General features: G+C 39.3%; 2 protein-coding genes across 4 annotated transcripts in view; one reads left to right on the top strand and one right to left on the bottom strand.

Annotated features, from left to right (window-relative positions):
• The window catches only part of cdh23 (cadherin-related 23), a 1336251-nt gene that overhangs the window by 217471 nt on the left and 1097666 nt on the right, over nucleotides 1-21114 (bottom strand). The window lies entirely within an intron of this gene.
• vsir (V-set immunoregulatory receptor) overlaps nucleotides 1-21114 on the top strand; it is an 83512-nt gene that overhangs the window by 44065 nt on the left and 18333 nt on the right. Inside the window, exons 2-4 of the mRNA XM_028795204.2 lie at nucleotides 11844-12230; nucleotides 12677-12745; nucleotides 20677-20787. Coding sequence (XP_028651037.1) covers nucleotides 11844-12230; nucleotides 12677-12745; nucleotides 20677-20787 — 567 coding nt within the window. The remainder of the gene's footprint in view (nucleotides 1-11843; nucleotides 12231-12676; nucleotides 12746-20676; nucleotides 20788-21114) is intronic.

Here is a 21114-nt window from a genome sequence, read left to right as displayed (position 1 = left end):
AAAAAACATGCAGAATACTGATGAAACATCTTAAGGGAGTATTCAGAGCAATGCAGAGATAAGGACGAGGGACAGGAAGAGAGCAAAACTCTAGAAATAAAAGAGTCCTTCTGAAACACAGGAAGGAGAGTAAGAGGCAGGGAAAGAGACAGAGGTCACAATGCTATGCAAGGGAGAAAGGAAACATGTTAAGAGATGTTGTGCTCAGAATAATCATGGGAATGAGCTCATTAGTGACACTGGGGGCTCTCAGTTCTGAGGCTACATGTAAAATGAGGGGTAAACTTTAATAAGCAGGGTGGTATTCCTGCACTGATTGTCAGACAGAGTCTCTTGAGTGTGCATCAGGTAGGGAGGAGTAAGAAGCCCAATTACCAGTAAAGCTATGATGGTACGAGAGAGATTGACCTGACCAACCAGCGTATTGTGAAAAGGGCAACATATGGAAGGGTGAGCATCAACATTATGAGATGCAGAACTATGCACTCATTTCACTTAAAGAGAAACATCACTAGGTGTCTTCTGCTGATCCACTTATGAGACAATTACCTAGCTCCGTTTTTCTATCAGCATTATGGCCGCACCTTCACAGAGTAGTGCAAAAATGTGCAGGTTTTTATTCAAGATCAACTAACTAGTGCTGTGCTTTCTTAATTTCATTCATCCATCCATCTCTATTCTTACTCTATTCATCTTGTTTAGGATTACTGGGTATTGGACCTTATCCCAGATAGCAGCATTAAGCTATTACGGGATTAGCTAAATCAACTGAAATAAGTTGTATGTTTACATAGCATCTCACATAATACATAAAGTAAAATCTTTAACATGTGTCTACCGTGTGGTTGATGGTGAGGAATATCTCTGTGTTTCAAAAGGGTATGAAGGGATAGATATTTCTGAACGTGGAAAACAAATTGAGAGCTTATGCTGAAGTGTAACACACTTGTGAGAGCATATTGGAATGCTGTGCATAGTTTTGGTACCCATATTACAAAAGAGAGAATAACAGCACCAAATAAAGTCTTTGACTATGGGCTGTGAGCTAAGGAAAGATTGAAAAGGCTGAAAGAGTTCAAGCAAAGGTGATGAGACAGAACAGACTATCCAATGCACTTCATCTTGAACGGCAATTTAAAATATCCTGTTAGAAACTTAGATTTTTCTAGAACAAATTCACTTATTGAAGTAAAAAGATCAATGTTCATCATAGAGCCAAGTAAGGAAACTCCAACTCCCACCAACCTTGAACTAAAAACTATGAACTAGATTAAACAAGCCTTGAGAATATTATATTATGTTAGAAGTATTCGAAACTACGAAGGAATTTACAAGAGTAAATTCCAGCTGTTACATTAAAATTAGAGCACAGGTGGAAGCTGGGAAAGAGTAAATTTTGTTTAGCGGTTAGAAAATACTTCTTCATGCAGAGAACTTAAGATACATGAAAGTACGAGCCTGAGGCCCTTCAACCTGACATTAAATTAAATACACTAGGGGAAAAGGATTGAAGAACGATGCAGGATGGAATGGCTGGTTCTGGTCTAAATATGCTGATATCTTTGATTAGGCACAAGGATTCAGTATCTAATTCTGAAGACAATAAATGCATTATAATATGAAAAATCAGGGGTGTAGTTTGAAATATTTGTACATCATTATTGGTAGAGGGGCGGCACAGTGGGTAGCGCTGCTGCCTCGCAGCTGGGAGACCTGGGAACCTGGGTTCGATTCCCGGGTCCTCCCTGCGTGGAGTTTGCATGTTCTCCCCGTGTCTGTGTGGGTTTCCTCCGGGCGCTCCGGTTTCCTCCCACAGTCCAAAGACATGCAGGTTAGGTGGATTGGCAATTCTAAATTGGCCCTAGTGTGTGCTTGGTGTGTGGGTGTGTTTGTGTGTGTCCTGCAGTGGGTTGGCACCCTGCCCGGGATTGGTTCCTGCCTTGTTGGCTGGGATTGGCTCCGGCAGACCCCCGTGACCCTGTGTTCAGATTCAGCGGGTTGGATAATGGATGGATGGATTATTGGTAGAAAACAAAGAGAAATTTGATCATGTATTAGATAACTTACTAGACTGAAATAAAATGGAAGAGATAAAAGCCCAAAGTGCAAAGAACATCAAGTCAACTTTAAGTAAAAATAATATGTTTTATATATACTGTATATCATTCTATAATATATAATATACATTATATAATATAGTAATATATACTATACAGTACATGTTATATGTATGCATATATATGTATAAATATGTTTATAGAGTTATTGTTGTCACTGTAAGTGTACAGTTAAATTCTTTCTTGCAATGTGCAATGTGCTAATGACATGACATACTTTATATACTAATGGATACATTTAGTTGGGAAGTCTTGCTGCTAAGATTCAGGCACAAATAATCTATTTGACCTTTGCCCTCAATTGAGGAAGTGTGTTAAGTTTAGTAACAAGGCAAGGTCAACACAAAACTCATTCCTATCTGCCCCCAAGGATGCTCCATGGATCTGTTTATTAGACGTCATTTTAAAAAGGGGCTGATACTGCACAAAACTCCACAGAAAGCAAGTATGATACTCTATAAAGGAGCTGTCTACTTTTGATAATTCTGACCACTGAATGTGATATTGTAATTATCTTATCTATGTTATTGGCTCTCCTCTGCTTGGTACTGAGCCCTGCAGATCAGGAATTTAAATATCGTCATTATATTTTAGCATTTTGGTTGATGGATCCCAGAGTAAATGTGAATGTATGTGAAGAAAGAAACAGGACAGTGAGTGTGATCTGGTAGATTTATACTTTGTGATAACTGAATATTGGTTACTCAAGTCACCAAAGATTTCCACATTTAAGATATCTGTATTTATCAGCTTTAACTGAGTGTGCAGCACTTTCAGTGTTCAGTTGCAAGACTACACAATGCTCATTGTTGTTTTGGCTTGTGTGTAGTAATATCTGTTCACAGTTTCTTGTTTATTTGCTACAAGGGGGGCTCCGCTCCCTGCTCGCTTCGCTCGCCTACCCCCGGTGTTGGGTATCCTGAAATACATTAGTCGAGCTCGTTCGTCTTGGAGCCGTGCCCGCTCTGCTTGCGGCATTTCAGACGCGCGTTGTAGGCGCCTGCGTTCATTGATTTTATCCAGCCGGGCTCGTGTTTGTATATCCGTCAGTCGAGCTTGTTCGTTTTGAACCCGTGCCTGCTTTGCTTCCGCAGTTTCAGGCGCGCGTTGTAGGCGCCTGTGTTCATTGATCTTATCTAGGTGGGCTCGTGTTTGTATCGTTGAGCTGTATTGTGTTTGAATTCGGTGTAAAGCGTTCAGCGGTTTGTACAATCCCAAGCAGCACATTACTCCTAACTTCACCCCGCAGTAGTGCCACTCACAATATGGCGGTGACGCCTGCGCCTCTTCCATTTGACTCTGGGTTGGAGCGCAGAATCCTCTTTTTTGTATTGCTGTGTTGTTAGTCGTTAGCTATGGGCGCGTTGTTGCTTCATTTCTCATTCACATCAGTTGAGCTCTTTCGTTTTAGGGCCGTGACTCCTTCGTTCGCGGTGGATACGACTTCACGTGCGGTCTATGAGACGCGCGCTGTACGCGCCTGCGCAGTATGTCTCATGGTCCCATCGCCGTATACCTGCATCCATGCCATCCGGTTTATCATTCTCGGTTAGTAATATAGATAATAAAAACTCGTCTCTATCTTTGTGAAAGTAGCACTGCCTGTGTTGAAGGCTAATGGTATACATCTGTTGCATTCTTCAGTGGGTGCAAATAATTTACTGATTATTAAAATAAAAAGCAATGGTTGGATGGGGTAAATTGTTTGCAAGAATGCTGATAGATAGATAGATAGATACTGTAGATAGATAGATAGATCTTTACTTGTCCCCAGGAGAAAATTAAGCTTTATACAAAAGTACTTTAAATAAAAACATACATTAATAGTTAGAATAGTAGGCCTATATACAGTATATACACAAACATACACAATATGGTCTGAACACACACCAGAATGACTAAAAAGAAAGAAAATATAAAAAGAAAACTTTGACTTTGAAGTCACAGTAAGGCTTTATGCATATGTATTGCAGTTGATAAAAGGAACCCCAGTAGCATGTCTTGACGCACTTCTGCTAAGTGATTAATTGGTTGAAAGGCCTCAGTGTTAGTGTGTCAGAGAGAGGCTGTGTTCATAATGGGACTCAGTTTTGTTTTAATTCTCTCTTTTGATTCTACATCCAGATGGTCCTGTAACTGAGGTTGCCCTTTTAATCAGTGTGTTGATTCAGTGGGCCTCTCTTGAAGTGATGTTACCAGCCCAGCTACACCACCAGCGTAGAACATTGTACTGTCCATCACAGAGTTGTAGAAGATGTGAAGAACGTCACTTCCCACATTAAAGGAACACAGTCTCCTAAGGAAAAAAAACCTGCTCTGCCCTTTCTTAAAGAGTTCCTCTGTGTTCCGAGACCGGTCCAAATTGTCATTAATGTGCACCCTCAGGTACTTGTAGGAATGGACCCACCTCTACATCCACTCCCTGAGTAGTGACAGGACATAGAGGCTGTTTGGTACAGTGAAAGTCAATAACCAATTCCTTGGTTTTGTTGATGTTAATTAACAGACAGTTTTCTTTGCACCAAGAAACAAAGTTCTCCACCTGACTATTATACACTCTCTCATTCCCTTTATCAATACACCACATAAGTACAGAATCATCTGAGAATTTCTGCAAGTGACACGAACTGGTGTTCTATTTATAGTCAGAGGTGTACAGAGTGAAGAGAAAAGGATACAGCTCTATTCCTTGAGTTGCTCACATCCGTATCAGAAACACAATCCATGAGTCTCACAAACTGTGTGCAGGATGCTTATAACATATCAAACGAAGCAAAATAGAGACTGTTTCTAGTGTCTTGATAGTCTACTGCTGTTTGTAGTGGTAGCAGTAATATTGTCAAATATACAGTGAAAGTCTTACTTTCATGGCCAACCAACATATATATGTCCCTGTCTGGCACCGTGATCAACTTCCATCCATCCATTTTCCAACCCGCTGAATCCGAACACAGGGTCACGGGGGTCTGCTGGAGCCAATCCCAGCCAACACAGGGCACAAGGCAGGGAACCAATCCTGGGCAGGGTGCCAACCCACCGCAGGACACACACAAACACACCCACACACCAAGCACACACTAGGGCCAATTTAGAATCGCCAATCCACCTAACCTGCATGTCTTAGGACTGTGGGAGGAAACCGGAGCGCCCGGAGGAAACCCACGCAGACACGGGGAGAACATGCGAACCCAGGTCCCCAGATCTCCCAACTGCGAGGCAGCAGCGCTACCCACTGCGCCACCGTGCCGCCCGTGATCAACTTGAGTATATTAAAATACTGTACATATTGTGCTAGGTAGTTTGACATTTCTCCCAGCAGACTCAGGTGAATATAGTCAACTACTACTTAGTACTATAAAAAAAACTCAGACTCAGGTGAATATAGTCAACTACTACTTAGTACTATAAAAAAAAGCTAAGTATAGTAAATAAGCATTTAAACAATTCTCTGGTCAAGCTATTTCATTTTAGAAATACAGAGAGTGAAAAGGCAGAGAGTGACAGCACAAATTGCCTGTGACCTGCTTTTTTGTCTGTGTCCAGTATTTTAACAAGGGGTGCATAGAGGCTGGAGTTAATGACAATAGAGGCCACTACTGTAGGTGATTTGAAAGTCTATTACTACTGTACTTAACGTTGATTAAGTTGGCTGTGGAGGTTTACACCAGTTAATGGACAGTCGCCTGTAAAGCAGCATGATCAGAACCGTTTTTGGCAATTAGAAATGTATTTAGGAATGGAGAGAAACAGCAATACTACAAAACTGTTGGTCAAGTTCTTTGGTCTTTAGCAGGCCACCACAGACAGAAGCAAGAATTTACCTTCAGAGGTCAAAAATAATTTAGTAATTTTTTTTTCTTTTGTGCAAATATATTCTGCAGTTGTCAAAAAGTGAGAAGAAGTTGACCATCAAGCACGTACACCCTGCTGCATATAGTTTAGATTTATTTCATTGCCAATAACCAATATTGTTTTATCTTTCAGTAACTATAAAAGAACAATTAAAACATAATAAAAATAATATAAAAAATAATATAATCTCAGCTTTAAGTCAGGAAAACTGTACACTCCCTGTACTCTAGTGGTAAAACTGTTCATAAATAGTGCCACATAATATACCTTCAAATGTTTCCAGGATTCACATACACTGTGCCCATGAGAAAGAAAGAAAAAACACCAACAGCATTAGTGTTATATTTCAACAAATGTTATGCAATACTGTGCACTTAGGAAATTTTAAATCATATGTTCTTATTTATTGAGAGGACTTGAAATGCACTCCTTATGTTTTCTGTGGGATTAAACAGTATGGAGGTCAGTTGTCCACAACTGTAACATACAACTCCTGGTTTTGCACTCAAATTTCCCTCTAACAGGAGCAGTTATTTACAAACGCTCTAGAAGTTTCCCATTAAAAGACAGTCTATTATAGTGTTACTTTATCTATGATGATTTTATATTACTGTTTGCTAAATAATTTGCACTGCCTTCAATTTTAGGAAGGAAGATCTGAATGGCAATGGCAAAGTCATTATTATGTTATGTTAATCTGACTCTATAATTTTTGAAGAACTTAATAACATCATTGGTTTATTCCATACTGTTTTTGCACTCACAAATACCCCTGGGAATGCTCAAAAAATAAAAAATTATAATAAAAATACCAAATAAATGTCTAAAAATAAGGAAATGGTGTTATTGGCCTGTTCTGTTGTGCAACATCATAACCCAGCAACAGCACTGTGTTAGCAGCTTTCTTGCACCCACTTGGGACACAAGAACAAGGCTTTTAGCTGCAATGCTAATTATTGATAACTTTGCATGGTGGGCAATGGATGAATGAAAATGATAAATTGATGTGCACATCAGGAAACCAAAGCTCCAACACGTCTAGGCTAGAGTTGCTCAACCAGGCCAGTGCATTAGTGACCACTGCCACATTTTCCCAGCAAAACACTTCAACAATAAGAGTAGTCAGTTCAATGAGCAACAGCAAGAAGAAGCTATGCAAATTCGTGGCTCTATCTAATGAGGAAGAGGCCGTCGTGAAGGAAAGGGATTGAATGTACATTATAATACTACGCCAAATTGACAATCCATGAATCAAATAAAAAATACGAGGTATACGTTGATTACTCAGATTTCACCCCCTCTTAAATGGGTAGCACAGCTAGTTGTATATAAAGAAATGTTGCAAGATACATTACATTACATTTTTAAACCTGTTAAATGCATTTCAGGATAATAGGGGGCTGGAGTCTTCCCTAGTAGGATCGAACATGAAGCAGGAATCAACCCTAAATATGGCGCCAGTCCATCATAGCTTCACATAAAATATCTTACTTCTCATTTCCGTTTTATTCTGCTTATCTTAATGAGGGTTGCTGTGCCAACATGCTGATCTCATTACGATTTGTAGTTTTTATAAATATTTATGCTTTATCCTGAATGAGTTCTGGCTAATTATATGTCTCTTCTGGAGTTTTCAGATTTCAGGTTTAATGCATTTTTGAGGAACAAATAATTTATTAGCGTTTTGCGTCAACACCATTTTGTGTTTCCTTGACTGCTGCCATCACCATGAGGCAGATTGTGGATGCTAGGGTCATGGCCACCAGGGTCACCACTTTGAGGGGTCACAGTTGGTTTGAGGTTAAAAAGTCATCTTGTCAATCATTTTGTATCTGAGTTTGCGGATTACAAAACTGTCTTCTGTTATGCTTTTCAAGATCTATAGTTTTGATTTTCTTGTTCTCAAATCTTTTGCTCTTGTCCCTGACCTTGGACTTTTTGTGTCATTTTGAATTTGTTGATAAATCAGGAGACTCTCGGTTTTGACCTAGGCTATATTTTTGACTTTGTGGATCTCACGGTCCTTTTTTTTAAAAAAAATTCTGTCTTTCTTCAAGTCAGTAAAGATCAGGATAGATCATACAACCGTATCCTCAGCAAATTCTTCTAATCCATTTTGGGAAACCCCCAGATTGACCCAAGCCAACCATGAGATATAATCCAGGCCTTCAGTGTCTTCAGTCAGTGGATTCTGCTTTATGGATAGGCGTTTGCTGGCAAGTTCCTGGTTGACATGTGGCCGGGTTCAGTCCAAAGTAGCCACATGGAATTATAACATAGGTTTTCTGGTCACAAGATGAAGGATGAGGGTCATGTGGTGCAGTTGGGCGACAGGCAGGAGTTGGTAAATCCTAAGTTTACAAAATATAAAATTATTTTTTTACATTATTTTTCTATTTATGAAAACTACATGTTGAGAGTGAAAACTAGGAAATTTGTTAACTATTTTTTGTTAATAATTTTAACATAGAAGCTTTTTGAATGTATATATCATGTATTTAAGTGCAAAACCGGCCTTTATATTCCTGCAGCCAGAGTTTTTTGACGAGCAGCAACACAGTACGTGCTGCTTTTTAATGGAGCTGCTCAATTTGAAGACCACTGCTTCCCCTGAGGTCTGTTCATTAGGATAGATAGATAGATAGATGGATAGAGGCTCAAATGTGTCAATTTGTTCTTTTAAGCCTTGAGGACATACTGGTGATGTTTCCCATTTAAATAGCTACACAAAATTAACAGTTGTTACTCTGCACACCATACAACAGTGCTGCACGTATACATCATAATGTTTTTTGCATATTGTTAAACTGAAACTCACACAGCTAGCTAGCATTGAAATTGGGGGTGTGTGAAAAATTATATCTCAGTTTTTCTGGGACTTTGAGAATAACGATAATTAGATGATATTTTGCATCCTTTAAAGACATGTTTGTAAAAATCTTATTTATCTAGCTTGGTCTTAATAATAGGATATTAATTATAGTTAACTGATGAGATTAATAGAACCAACGGTTAAGGAAAACAGGTCTTATTTATTTACTTAAAACCGAAGTACTGTAAACTAAAAAAAAAACCATTAAAATTCCCAGTCAAAGTATTACTGAGATCAAACACTATGAGTAAACCATTTCAAAGTGGCCTACAGGATTTGAACAAAAGACCAACAAAGCTATTACAATTTCAGCATTTTAAACATACACCCTCAATGTACAGTAAACAAGATAGGAATCTAAAGGGAATAAAATACTAATCATAGTTGAACTGCACAGCATGAACATTGCGGTGTGGATACAAATAAACTGCTCTGCTGTAAGGTGAATTGTGTGGCATACAAGCAAGAACAGAAATCTAATATTGTACTATAGTGTAAAAATCCAAAGTTCTGGCAAATGCTGCAGAGGAAAAAAAGCTATAGCATTTGGAAAACAAGTTTTGTCATATATTGCAAAAACCTACAAAAACCCAAATCTATAACATTTTTAAACAAATTACTAACTTCAAGTTCTGTCCAGTAAAGAAGATAAAACAATTGTACAATTCTACTGAGAAAACTTCAAGTTGTGTGACGGTAACACTGGTCTGTCTACAGCATCTGGCTTCAGAGCAGCACGGTTACCTGTTAGAACGTTTCCTCTAGTGCTGATAGTCCTCTCGGAAGGGCTGCTTGAGGCAGGTACTTTTTTTGCAAGATTCTCCAATTTGGGGAAATGTCCTTCTTATGTTTTCCACCACTCAAGTGGATTTATATCACTGTCCACCTCGGGTATCATCAAGTAAGATCTTGATCTCTTTTTCAATGGCAGGGTTGCAGAGACTCACCTTCTCTGAATTTCTGTTTTTTTTTAAGCAGCTGCTAAAAGACTTTTTTTTGCTCCCTCTCTTTGCTCCAACTTCTGCAGCCATACAAACAGGATGGAGCTGGGCGAGGAGGCAGGGATCTGTGTGAGTGTTTTAAATAATGAAAGAAAAAAATGTGCTTTGGAATATAGGACAGCCAAGCAAGATGGATTCGAAATAAAATGCGCCCAATAGGCATTTGCTTCTTATGGAAATAAAAATACTCAAGATTAGTAATTTGTCCAAATTGTTGGGGTTTTTTTTGCCTGACTTCTACAGGCTCCACACTAGATCAGTTTCACTTAAATTGCATTTTATAGAGAAATGAGAGTTTTTCGCCATGCAAGCTCCATATGGTGTGACTCATTCATCTCAATCTCAATTTATTACCTGTAGCGGTTTCGACTACATTACATTTGTCTTACAAATACAGGAAAAAAAAGCAACTGATCTTGAAAAAATGAAGTTGATCAAATAGTATGAGAGAGGAAAGAAAGTGCATGTGTCTTTAAGTTGTCTCATTGTAACTGGTGTTCACTGCATGTACTGTACTGTTACGCTCTGGCTTTGAATTGGTTAAACTCTGAAGCTTCTGTATTGTGACTCATGATGTGTCGCATTGTGTGAACAACCAAAAGGAGCTATCTGTTAATGTTTATTATTAACAGGCTGAAATGTTCAACTAGAAAACATTTGAGTGCTCAAACTCTGCCTGTTCAATTCCTCCTCTCACAGTTAACACATTGAACACTGGGAGAGGCTCACACTGATGACATAACATAACAAAGACAAAGATGCTTGTTTTTCATTGTTTTTTGCAAAGTGAGTAACGTACTCAATAATTTCAGTTCACACATTGTTAAAACAACAATTAATATATTATTGTAGATGACACATATCACAGTGGCACGGTGGCGCAGTGGTAGAACTGCTGCCCTGCAGTTAGGAGACCTGGGTTCGCTTCCTGGGTCCTCCCTGCGTGGAGTTTGCATGTTCTCCCCGTGTCTGCGTGGGTTTCCTCCCACAGTCCAAAGACATGCAGGTTAGGTGTATTGGTGTGGGGGTGTGTGTGCCCTGAGGTGGGCTGGTGCCCTTCCCGGGGTTTGTTTCCTGCCTTGCATCCTGGGATTGGCTCCAGCAGACCCCTGTGACCCTGTGTTAGGATATAGTGGGTTGGATAATAGATGGATGGACACATATCACACACTCCTTACTGAAGCTGAAATCTGTGTTTGAACCTGAGCCTTGCCACTAAGAAATCTAACTCTGTAATTGTTGTTTCTAAAACTCCGCTGAACCTTTGATATAGTCAACTGCCCTCTGAATTCGCCTTTCTTTATTCTTTAAAGTTATTTATCTTATTTTGTACTATGGAGATTCATTATTTTACAGTTTCGATTTAATACTTTAAGAGAGGCTAGAGTAGTATTATTGCTAAAATATAGTTACTGCTATTTAATGAAGCTACACCCACATGTTGACATGATCACAGTGCAGCCAGCGGATTGGCTGGCTGCACTGTTGCTAGATTTTCAGTTATGTTCTAGAAGCAGTGCCACAGCAAGATCCGGTTGTGTACTTACCCAGACTGCTAAGAAGGATTTAGAAAAAATTAATGTATACAGAGCTAAATGTTGACTTTCCTTGTATTTCAGGAGAGCTGTTTAAGATGGCAAGATGGCCATCTTAAACATGGTGGAAACTATGGCAAAAAAACAAGATTCAAATTAGCATTCCCGAAAATAAATTAATAAAGAATAATCAAGTGGTCAAATAAAATATGCAGAAATGCATTTGGCAACTTCAAAACAGCAGAATCGCACTGATTTCCATTTCCTCTGGTCACTCAAAGTAGAATAAAGTGACCTGACTCCAGTGTTTCTCTTGTGCACTTTATCCTAAATTTATGTTTGGCTTCCTTGCGTTCTACTAGAACACTGTAAAAATGTTTACTGCATGATGTTTGTACCCAATGAGAAGTTCTGGTGTGTTTTTCTTGAGGTCAGCCTTCTTCATTTTTTACCTTTCTCTCCACAGGTGTAGCTTGGACGATGAAAGTGATTGCTCCTCACGTATCATTTAGTTGCCCAGAAGGCACTAATGTCACATTGCCCTGCATCATTGTGGGTCCACTGTCTGGGCCCCACGACAAGGTGGGAAGGAACTTTCACTTCAGTGTCAATAAGGACCCCAAATGTCCAGAGAAGGTTCATCCTCGTCACGCCAACGAAATTATTCACAAGCCTCAGCATGGGGTCTATTTTGGAATAAACCACAAGGGAAAGTTTTGGATCACACTGACCAACCTCACCCTCATGGACCAGGGAACCTACTGCTGTATTGTGTATGATGTTGCCCAAAAGTCCAATTCCACTCAACTTCAGCAGATCAAGCATGCCTACATTGATCTCAATGTCACCAAATGTATGTATAATGAAGGGTCTCGGCTTGTGGTTCTCATGTATGTTGTTTTATTTTGCTTGTAATTTGCAGTCCCTGAATGGTAGCTAATCAGTACAGTATAACAGTGAGACCCAAGTGCCTGATGTCACACCTTATTTGATTTTAATCACGTGCCTTAGTGACTGTTGAATGACTAGGCCTTGATTGTTTCCTAATGACAGAAGACAGAAGAAGACAAGCAGCTAATTCTCTGAATATGTGTGACACCTGAACAGTAGTGTGTACTTTTTTCTAGTTAAGCCAAGGATGTTTTACACACCTTAATTGTAACATTATAAAGGGCCTCATTCACAGATCGCCAACTCTCCAGTTTCCCTTCTATTCTAAAGGCATCATGAAATGATCTTTGTGTTTCCATGACCCTTTCAAATTAGCAAGTGATAATACTTACATTTTATTCTTAACAGGGAATGGCACAGGCAACGAAAACTGCATCATTCATGACGCATCGCATATTGAAATGGATCCCAAGGAAGGTAAGAGGCCGGACTGAATCCATGTTCTTTGTTGTTTACTAAGGGCTTCTCACATAGACAAACATGGCTTGAAGCCAGATGGAATTAGAACATAGTGCCAGAACCCTAGAATGCAGCTGATGCTCACTGAAAAAAACTGGCACTCTCGTTAAGAGCAGTGTTTTCTTATACTTTACACTGTCCTGCTAGTGGTGTGACAGTGAGATTATTATTTTCAAAATGTTTCCTGGTTCCCTTGAATTATTTCTTATTTATTTGCATATTACTTGTTAGAAATGTGAATTATTTTTTGCTCACAACAGACAGTGCTCCCGTTTTTCTAGTGACTAGGCCTTTTCATTCTCGTTCCTTTTTTTTTCTCTGCCTGGCATGCATAAACATTTTAGATGCAAATTTTGACAGTAGCACCTGCTCCACACCTTACAACTTGGAAAAGCTTGTACTAGACTACACTGCCCTATTAATCTGTACATTAGAACATCTTTCCATTAACACATTTTCTAACCCAATTATCCAATACAATGTCACAGAGAGCATGCACCTATCCTAGCAGCTCTGGTTACATGGCAGGAAGAGTTTCATTGTTTTCATGTTCTTCAAGAGTCAGTCAGAAGCACTACATACAACCTACTGTAAATCATATTGATCTGAGGCATCTGCAGCTGGGCCACCAGATAACTGTCATCCTCTGCTTCCCTGAAGATGGCCATTTGCAATTTTAATTTTTCTGTAGTTATTCAAGTTAGCATTAGCTAGCTTCCATGGAATGTCACCTCAGCTATGTCATGGAATGGCAAACCCATTCAATACTGGAAATCTGATTCCCAGCTCCATAAAGGAAGACAGTGAGGAATATATTAACCAAAAGCTCATTAAGTTTAAAATATTGGGAATGTTGCCAATGGTATCTTCCAATCCCCTCCTTTGGGAAATTAAGTATTGTCTCAGTGCTGATTGGTGCAGGATACTGGATTGTCTGATAAAGCACTGAAGGGTCAAACATCGCTTGAATTAGGGCAACATGGCAGATTGAAATATCCTGCAGTTGTACCTCAAAATAAATAACTGGATATTTATGAGAAGCAAAGAAACACAAAACAAGTGCATATTTTAAAATACAAGTTTTGAATTAGGAAAATATAAATCCATCAATCCACTCATCCAATGATCAAGATCAAGGTCTCATCAGTCAGAGCCCCGCCTGGCAGCATCAGGCTTTTGACTAAATGCACATTGGACAGCAGATCAGCTAGGAAATCTGGATTCTGGGTGTAGTTTGTATACTCGTTGCGTTCTGTCAGTGTATATGTTTTTTTTATTCTGAGATACAGATTGTTTCACTGAAAGATAGTGTGGCTAAATAGTTAGGAAACTAGATTATAAAACACAAGGATGCTGGTTCAATTCTCACCACCATACTAACTGATTGACCTTGAAGGCTTTCTAGTTTAGTTATAGAAAAATGCAAAATTTGCACTGAACAAACACATACTTGGGTATGGTAATCATATAATGGACACAATAAAAAATATTAATTAATTTTTTAAAAATCATTAAGGCCAGTAGTCTTCAAGTTCAATCCCGGGGAGGCGCAGTGGCTACACATTTTTGTTCCTGCTCGATTGCTTAATTAGGAGTTGATATTCCCAGGTAAAATAATGTATTTAATAAGACGGCTTATTACTATGAGTCATTTTCAGATTGTAAATTCTGAAGATAGCATACAGTAACTGGTAATTCCCAGTCCTTCATTTTTCTCTCTTCTACTTTTTTCCAAAAATTTCATTTAAACAGCTTCTTCGTGATGGACATACCCAGTTGTAAATGGGACCAAGTTAGATGACGGGCTGCTGGCTCCTTTGTCATTTTAATCTCATTGTTAATTTGTAGCCGGTAAAGAAAACAAGAAGCAGTTCAATAACCTGACTGAAGCTTTTTAAAGCTAAAAGAATAAACTAAGGGCTGGAATCTTAGCAAGCAAGTTAACTAAAATGAAGCACAAAATTTTGCCTGAGCAATAAGTGCTTCAGTAGCAATAACTGAATTCTAGTTTAGAAACTGGGATGAAACTAAATGCTGTTATCACTGTAGCCCTCCAGGGCCAAACTTTTGGACTCCTGATTTAGGCAAGCATACATTTAAAAGGGTGTTGTTTTTAAAAATTCTGTATGTTGAGGAATATTTTGTTTGGCATTTGTAATGTAGATTTTATTGTTGTTCTACTCATTTTTGTATAGGAGGAGGATTGTGGTATCTAGGAGGAGCATTTGGTGGTTTGTCGGAAATATCTCGGAGTGGTCTTACCACATTTAAGTCATTTTCGGAGCAACTTCATACCTTATGACCGATTTCTTTCCTTTTTTTTTTTTTTTTTTTAAATCTAGTTCCTATCGCTCATATTACAGTATCATCCATGACACTAACCACAAGTGTCAGAGGAAAGTCTGCTTTGTGAGATTAATTTCAAAAGCATTTTTTTCCCCTCAAAGCAAGTCTGATGATAATTGCTCATAGAAGTTCAGTCTTTCGAGAGAGAGAGAAAAACTCACAGATAATTCAAAGTGGAGGAATATAGTCTCCTGTTAGGATGTGTGTGCATTACAGTATGAAAATGCATTTTTAATGATTTTTTTAAGGAAGCCTTTATAATGTTGAAAATACTGCTGCATAACACCTTCAGGTGACTCCAGCCCAGTCACTGTCTGTATTTCATGTGAGTTTTTCTTTTGGAACTTTTGGTGACCCCTCCACAAACCCAATGTCTTATATGTTAGGTCAGTTGGTAAGTCTAAATGAACCCCATATGCACGAGTGTGTCCTGTGATGTACTGGTGCCCTATGCCAGACTTAATACAGACCAGGGACATGTTGGGGATGAAGCCTATCCCAGCTAGCACAGGTCACAATGTAGGAACAAATCCTGGACAGGGCGCACACACACACACATATCAAAAACAAAATAAGGCCAATTTAGCATTGCCAATTCACCTATCAGCATGTCTTTGGACAGTGGGAGGAAATCGGAGCATCCTGAGGAAACCTACGCAGACACAGGGAGAACATGCAAATTTCATGCATGGAGGACCCGGGATGTGATCCTTGGTCTCCTCATAGCAAGGCAGCAGTGCTACCACTTTTGCACGTAATAAGCAAAATGACTGGCACAAAACTGAATTCACTGTGAAACTCGGTGTTTCCCATTGTAAACAAAATTATCTAAATAAGTTATGTTTTGCTTTCTGCAAAATTTGTGCTATTCCAACAAGAAGAAAGATGCTTAGCTCCTATCTGGCATCATTTTCATGCATGGATCTCATATGTCTGACTTTCATTTAGTATTAAATAAAGATATCTAGTGCAAAAACAAAATCACCAGAAGTGTGAATATCGTCAGGTAGTTTGCTAGGTGATAGCAGGAGGCATTTTGGTAGCAGTGTCTTTCTGTATACTGAGTTTATAATGTCCACAATGCCACAATAACGTTGACAATGGTTCATTTTGGTGCGCTTTCATGTGGAAAATATGCAGCATGTTAATTTTTTTTAAAATGTACTATAGCAGTGTGGTATGGATTACATGCTTGGCACAGATGTAGAAAAGATCACAGGAAAACACAAAAGTGTAAATGAGGCTTTAGGGAGCAGTATTTTCTTGTTGTTTAATCCCCCATAAAAACCTTTAAAACCCCCAAAACACTTTAGTGAGATGTGAAATTGCCTGTAGAATGAACTTTACTTTCAATGAATTTAATTTTTTTGTCTGTTTTCTTCATGAATACCCCAGGCACACCCCACCCTATTATTGGATAAACTGGTTTTAGAGAAGGGACAGATGGACTTTTTTTGGTTTCATTAGTGCTTCTGCCCCAGTATTTAAGATGTGCAAGTTCAAAACCCAGCTGTGGAGATTCCACAATCTCCCTGTGGTCTCACTGCCTTCCTTCAGGTACTTGGGTTCCTAGTCCCATCCCCATGCTACATAATTTAAGGTGACGTTTGCTTGTAAATTGCCCCAGTAGAAATGAGTATGCATGTGTGTGCACTGGTATAGACAGGAGCCCAATCCATAGGCCGCTTCCTGCAAATGCCCAATGAGTGTGTGTGTGTGTGAGTGTGTGAGAAGGCCCTTTGATGAATCAGTGTTCCACTATGGGTTGATTCTTAAACTCACAACTAATGGGCGTGGGGACACTGTAATGGAAAAAAAATTTTCAGGAAATTAAAGGTTGGATGTATACATGACTTACACTTGTAACTGAAAGGTGGTGTATCCTTGATTCCCATATAGACCATGTCATACTTTTTCATGTTATTTATAATTCATGCTTTAAATCAACTGTATGGTGAAGCATCTCAAATCCATGTGAAACAGTAGCTGAAATGCCTCTATGTACTGAGAAATGCTTAAACATCTCACATATAAACGTCTACACGTGGAAGTGTGTGTCTGTCTGGCCCGGAAGTGAGAGGTGGAGTCGGGGGTAAGGCGTCCGCCTGCGAGGAACCAGAAACCTCACTTGGCCACTAATAACACAAGTGGTGCCAGCATGTCGGCAAAACGAAACCTCTGAAGAAAGACAAAGTCGCTTAGCCACTAACATTGGCAAAACAGTATCACTTTTACTTTTCCTTCTGCCGCTAATGCACAAGCGATGCAAGCATGTCGGCAAAATGAATCCTCCTGGCAGAGACATGCTCAGAATAGTTATTTTCAATTATCTGACATCTCTACATTTCAGGTTTTTTTATGATGATTTCAATAGTTTCTGGGACCCCAGGCTTTTTACAGCATGGACTTACACAGCTAGTACTATATATTAAGACTGCAAAATGTAGAATAATATAAAAATATTGATTTGTTTATAACAAACCAACACTCAGTTTCATGCTATAATGTAGGCTGAACTGCAAGGTTTTTAAATAATAGACACCTGATGCAGTGACTGTTTTCCATTGGAGATGCAGACCAGCAATAAATTGGCTTCTATAGAATCAAGTAGCACCACTTTACATTTCTTACAGTTTGATAATGTGAAATATTAATCTGCTGTTAAACTGCAAAGAAAAAAAGCTATCAGGCAAATTCAACTACCCTCCTGCTCCTCTTCTGACTCAATTTAGAGGCACGAGAATATTGGGAGCTAAACAAGAATCATTAATTGGCAACTAGTTTGACCATTCCAGTTTTCAGACTCACAATTTGCCCACACAATAAGATACCATTTATAAATATCATTTCAAACCTCCATCTGTCTTTGAACCCACTTAATCTGATTCAGTATTAAGAAAGGATTGAAAAATAGGGGGATTGCTAGCCCAGCACATATCACCCACACTCCACTTGGTAAAATTCTCTGAACTAACACCCTGCCTGGGGTTCAGCCCACCCCTCTGCTCTCTGTCTAATGCATTATTCTACTAAATAACTATGTGCTAATATTTGGTATCTAATAATAAAAGACTTGCCCATTTATTTTCATCCTGCTTTTCCCATTGCAGGGACATTGGTATCCAGTGCCTTTCCTGCCAACACCAGGTACAAGCCCAAGGCAGGGAAACACTCCAGTTCAGGGCACATCCACACTGGGCAGCTGTGCATCTCAGGGCACATTCATGTACATATACCCATCCATCCATCATCCAACCTGCTATATCCTAACTACAGGGACATGGGGGTCTGCTGCAGCCAATCCCAGCCAACACAGGGCGCAAGGCAGGAAACAAACCCCGGGCAGGGTGCCAGCCCACCGCAGGGTACACACACACACACACACACCAAGCACACACTAGGGACAATTTAGAATCGCCAATGCACCTAACCTGCTTGTCTTTGGATTGTGGGAGAAACCGGAGCACCCGGTGGAAACCCACGCAGACACGGGGAGACCATGCAAACTCCATGCAGGGAGGACTCGGGAAGCAAACCCAGGTCTCCTAACTACGAGGCACTGCACCACCGTGACGCCCGTGTACATACCCATTTAAGGCTAATTTGGATTCCATAGCCCATGCCTGGGCTAGAATCCAAACTTGGGAATTTGGAGCAGAGAGGATGAAGCACTAACCATAGTGCTACTAAAATGACACATTTAATGTGAATAAAAGATAATATAAAAATCACAGATCTACACAAATACTGACTTCTTCAATATTCTTAATGTAGAAGACAGTGATCAGAAATAATAGGAGAGAGACAAAAATGCATTTGATATTTACTTCATGCTGGAAGCAGTACCTGATGATAACCAGAATCTGATCTGTCTAAACTTTCCAAAATGGGGAAATTATTACTTTCTTTTAGCCCAAGAAAGATACCAGTTCATAGCGTTTTCCAGGCACTGCAACTAGTATTTGGTATTAATGACAGTAACAATAGCTATTATTTTTATATAGTGCCTTTCAAGTTACTAACTTGCGCAGAGTGAAGATAAGGCAATGAAACTAGCTGAAACTATCAATCAGTGTATCCATCTGTCCATCCATGTTATGAACTCCACTTTTTCATTCAGGTGAAACGAAGTGCCAGAGGCAGTGCTAGTATCAACGGATACAGGGCAGAAAACCAGCCTTAATCTTTCATTACAGCGCACATTTGTGCATACGTTCATATTCGCTCAGCTTAGAGTCATAATCATTCGTAAAAACAAAAACACAGAAGTGTAGAAGATTAAATATGTAGCTCTTATCTTCCTCTATCCTACTTAAAACCAGTAGGTGTAAGAGCTTCAACAATACAGCTGAACTATCCATGCATCCATCCATTTTCTACCCGGTTATCCATTTCTTGGTCACAGGGATCCATTGCCTGTCAAGAGAGCAGTGAACGCACGGTGGGACATGGCATCTGTCACTGCTAAACTACATATCATGATATTCTCAAATGCACTTACTACAGCTCAGGGTCATGGTGGGCCTGGAGATGATCCTGTCTCCATTGAGCACTACACCAACCCTAGACAGGGCCGTCAGTCCCTTCTTCTAAAGGAGACATATAAAATTACAACAAAGCAGCACACGCCAGCCCCTCTAGTAAGGATGGCTCTTCTTAAAGAGAATCACCTTGAAATATAATCCACTGCATAATACTAATCATACTCGAAAGCCAAGTGAGAAAATGTAGCCTGCAGTAAGATCATTTATTTTAAATACTTCGTGAACCCTTAACAACAGGAATCTAACATTTCTTTGATGATCGCTATGTAGAAAAGCATTTTGAGACTTTTTTTAACCAAGAATGTGTCAAGAAATAATGTATTTGCTCATGTGTAAGTACATGTGTAGTTGAATGTGTCTGTGCATCCCCAGATAATCCCCAAAGCCATAGCAATGAAGATGACTCACTAGATAGTTTCAGTTATGGTTTATGTCAGATTTCTTTACCTTTAACTTCTATTTGTTCATATTGTATTACAGTGTGTTTGAAAGTAGGAATATTAACAAACTACCAATGAAGCTTCATAAAAGTTTTGTTTTTGATCACACATGAGATATTCCTGAAATGAACCGTGCAAATGGTGTTTAATGTTAAGATCTCAGTAGATTCCACATTTCTAATGTTTGATACACAGCAGACCTATACCTCAAATGTGCATAATTGATTTATTTATTTACTAGCTTATTTATGTACCACATTTATGATGTATTCTGTTTTTTCTCCAAAATGCCAACTGTGTTTCACATTTTCTTAAAGTGCACTCTGTGGGCATTCTGTCCTAATCTTGCACCTAGTACTTCTGGGACAAGCTTTGATTTCACATAATCCTGAAGTAGGTCAGAAAACAGATGGCCAGGGTGCACCCATCACTTTGCACTTTGTTGATTTCCTCTTATTTTTTTAATACATTTGGAAACACTGCTCATGGAATTACCCATGAGTTTAATGACTGGCATTCCCACTGTTTTTAAACCTGTGTTGTTTTTCATTTTTTACAGCCTCCATTGCAGCTGGCCTGGCAACTGCAGGATGCATTATGGGGGTCCTGTCGCTGCCCTTGATCCTCTTGTTGGTGTACAAGCAGAGGCAGAGTGTGGTTTCTACTCGGCGTATGTATATAATGCAGCTATTGTCTCTCTTTAACTTTAATATAATACATGGACCAGTAAATTAGAATGTGTGCATTTGGTGATAATATTTGCACACCTTGTTTAACTGTACGTTTGCCTATGGCTAAGTAGCTACTAATGCTGCCTCATGGATCCAGAATCTTAGGTTCAGATAAGAACATAAGAAATCTGACAAAACAAGAGACCACTTAGTCCATCAAGCCTGTTTGTTCAGCTGATAGCTACACTGTTCTAATATCTCTTCCAGATATTTCTTAAAGGTTGTCAAGGTTTCAGCTTCAACTACATGTCTCAGTAGTTTGTTTC

This window comes from Erpetoichthys calabaricus, chromosome 2 (assembly GCF_900747795.2).
Source record: "Erpetoichthys calabaricus chromosome 2, fErpCal1.3, whole genome shotgun sequence".
NCBI classification, from domain to species: domain Eukaryota; kingdom Metazoa; phylum Chordata; class Cladistia; order Polypteriformes; family Polypteridae; genus Erpetoichthys; species Erpetoichthys calabaricus.
This window is presented reverse-complemented; position numbering and strand designations above follow the sequence as displayed.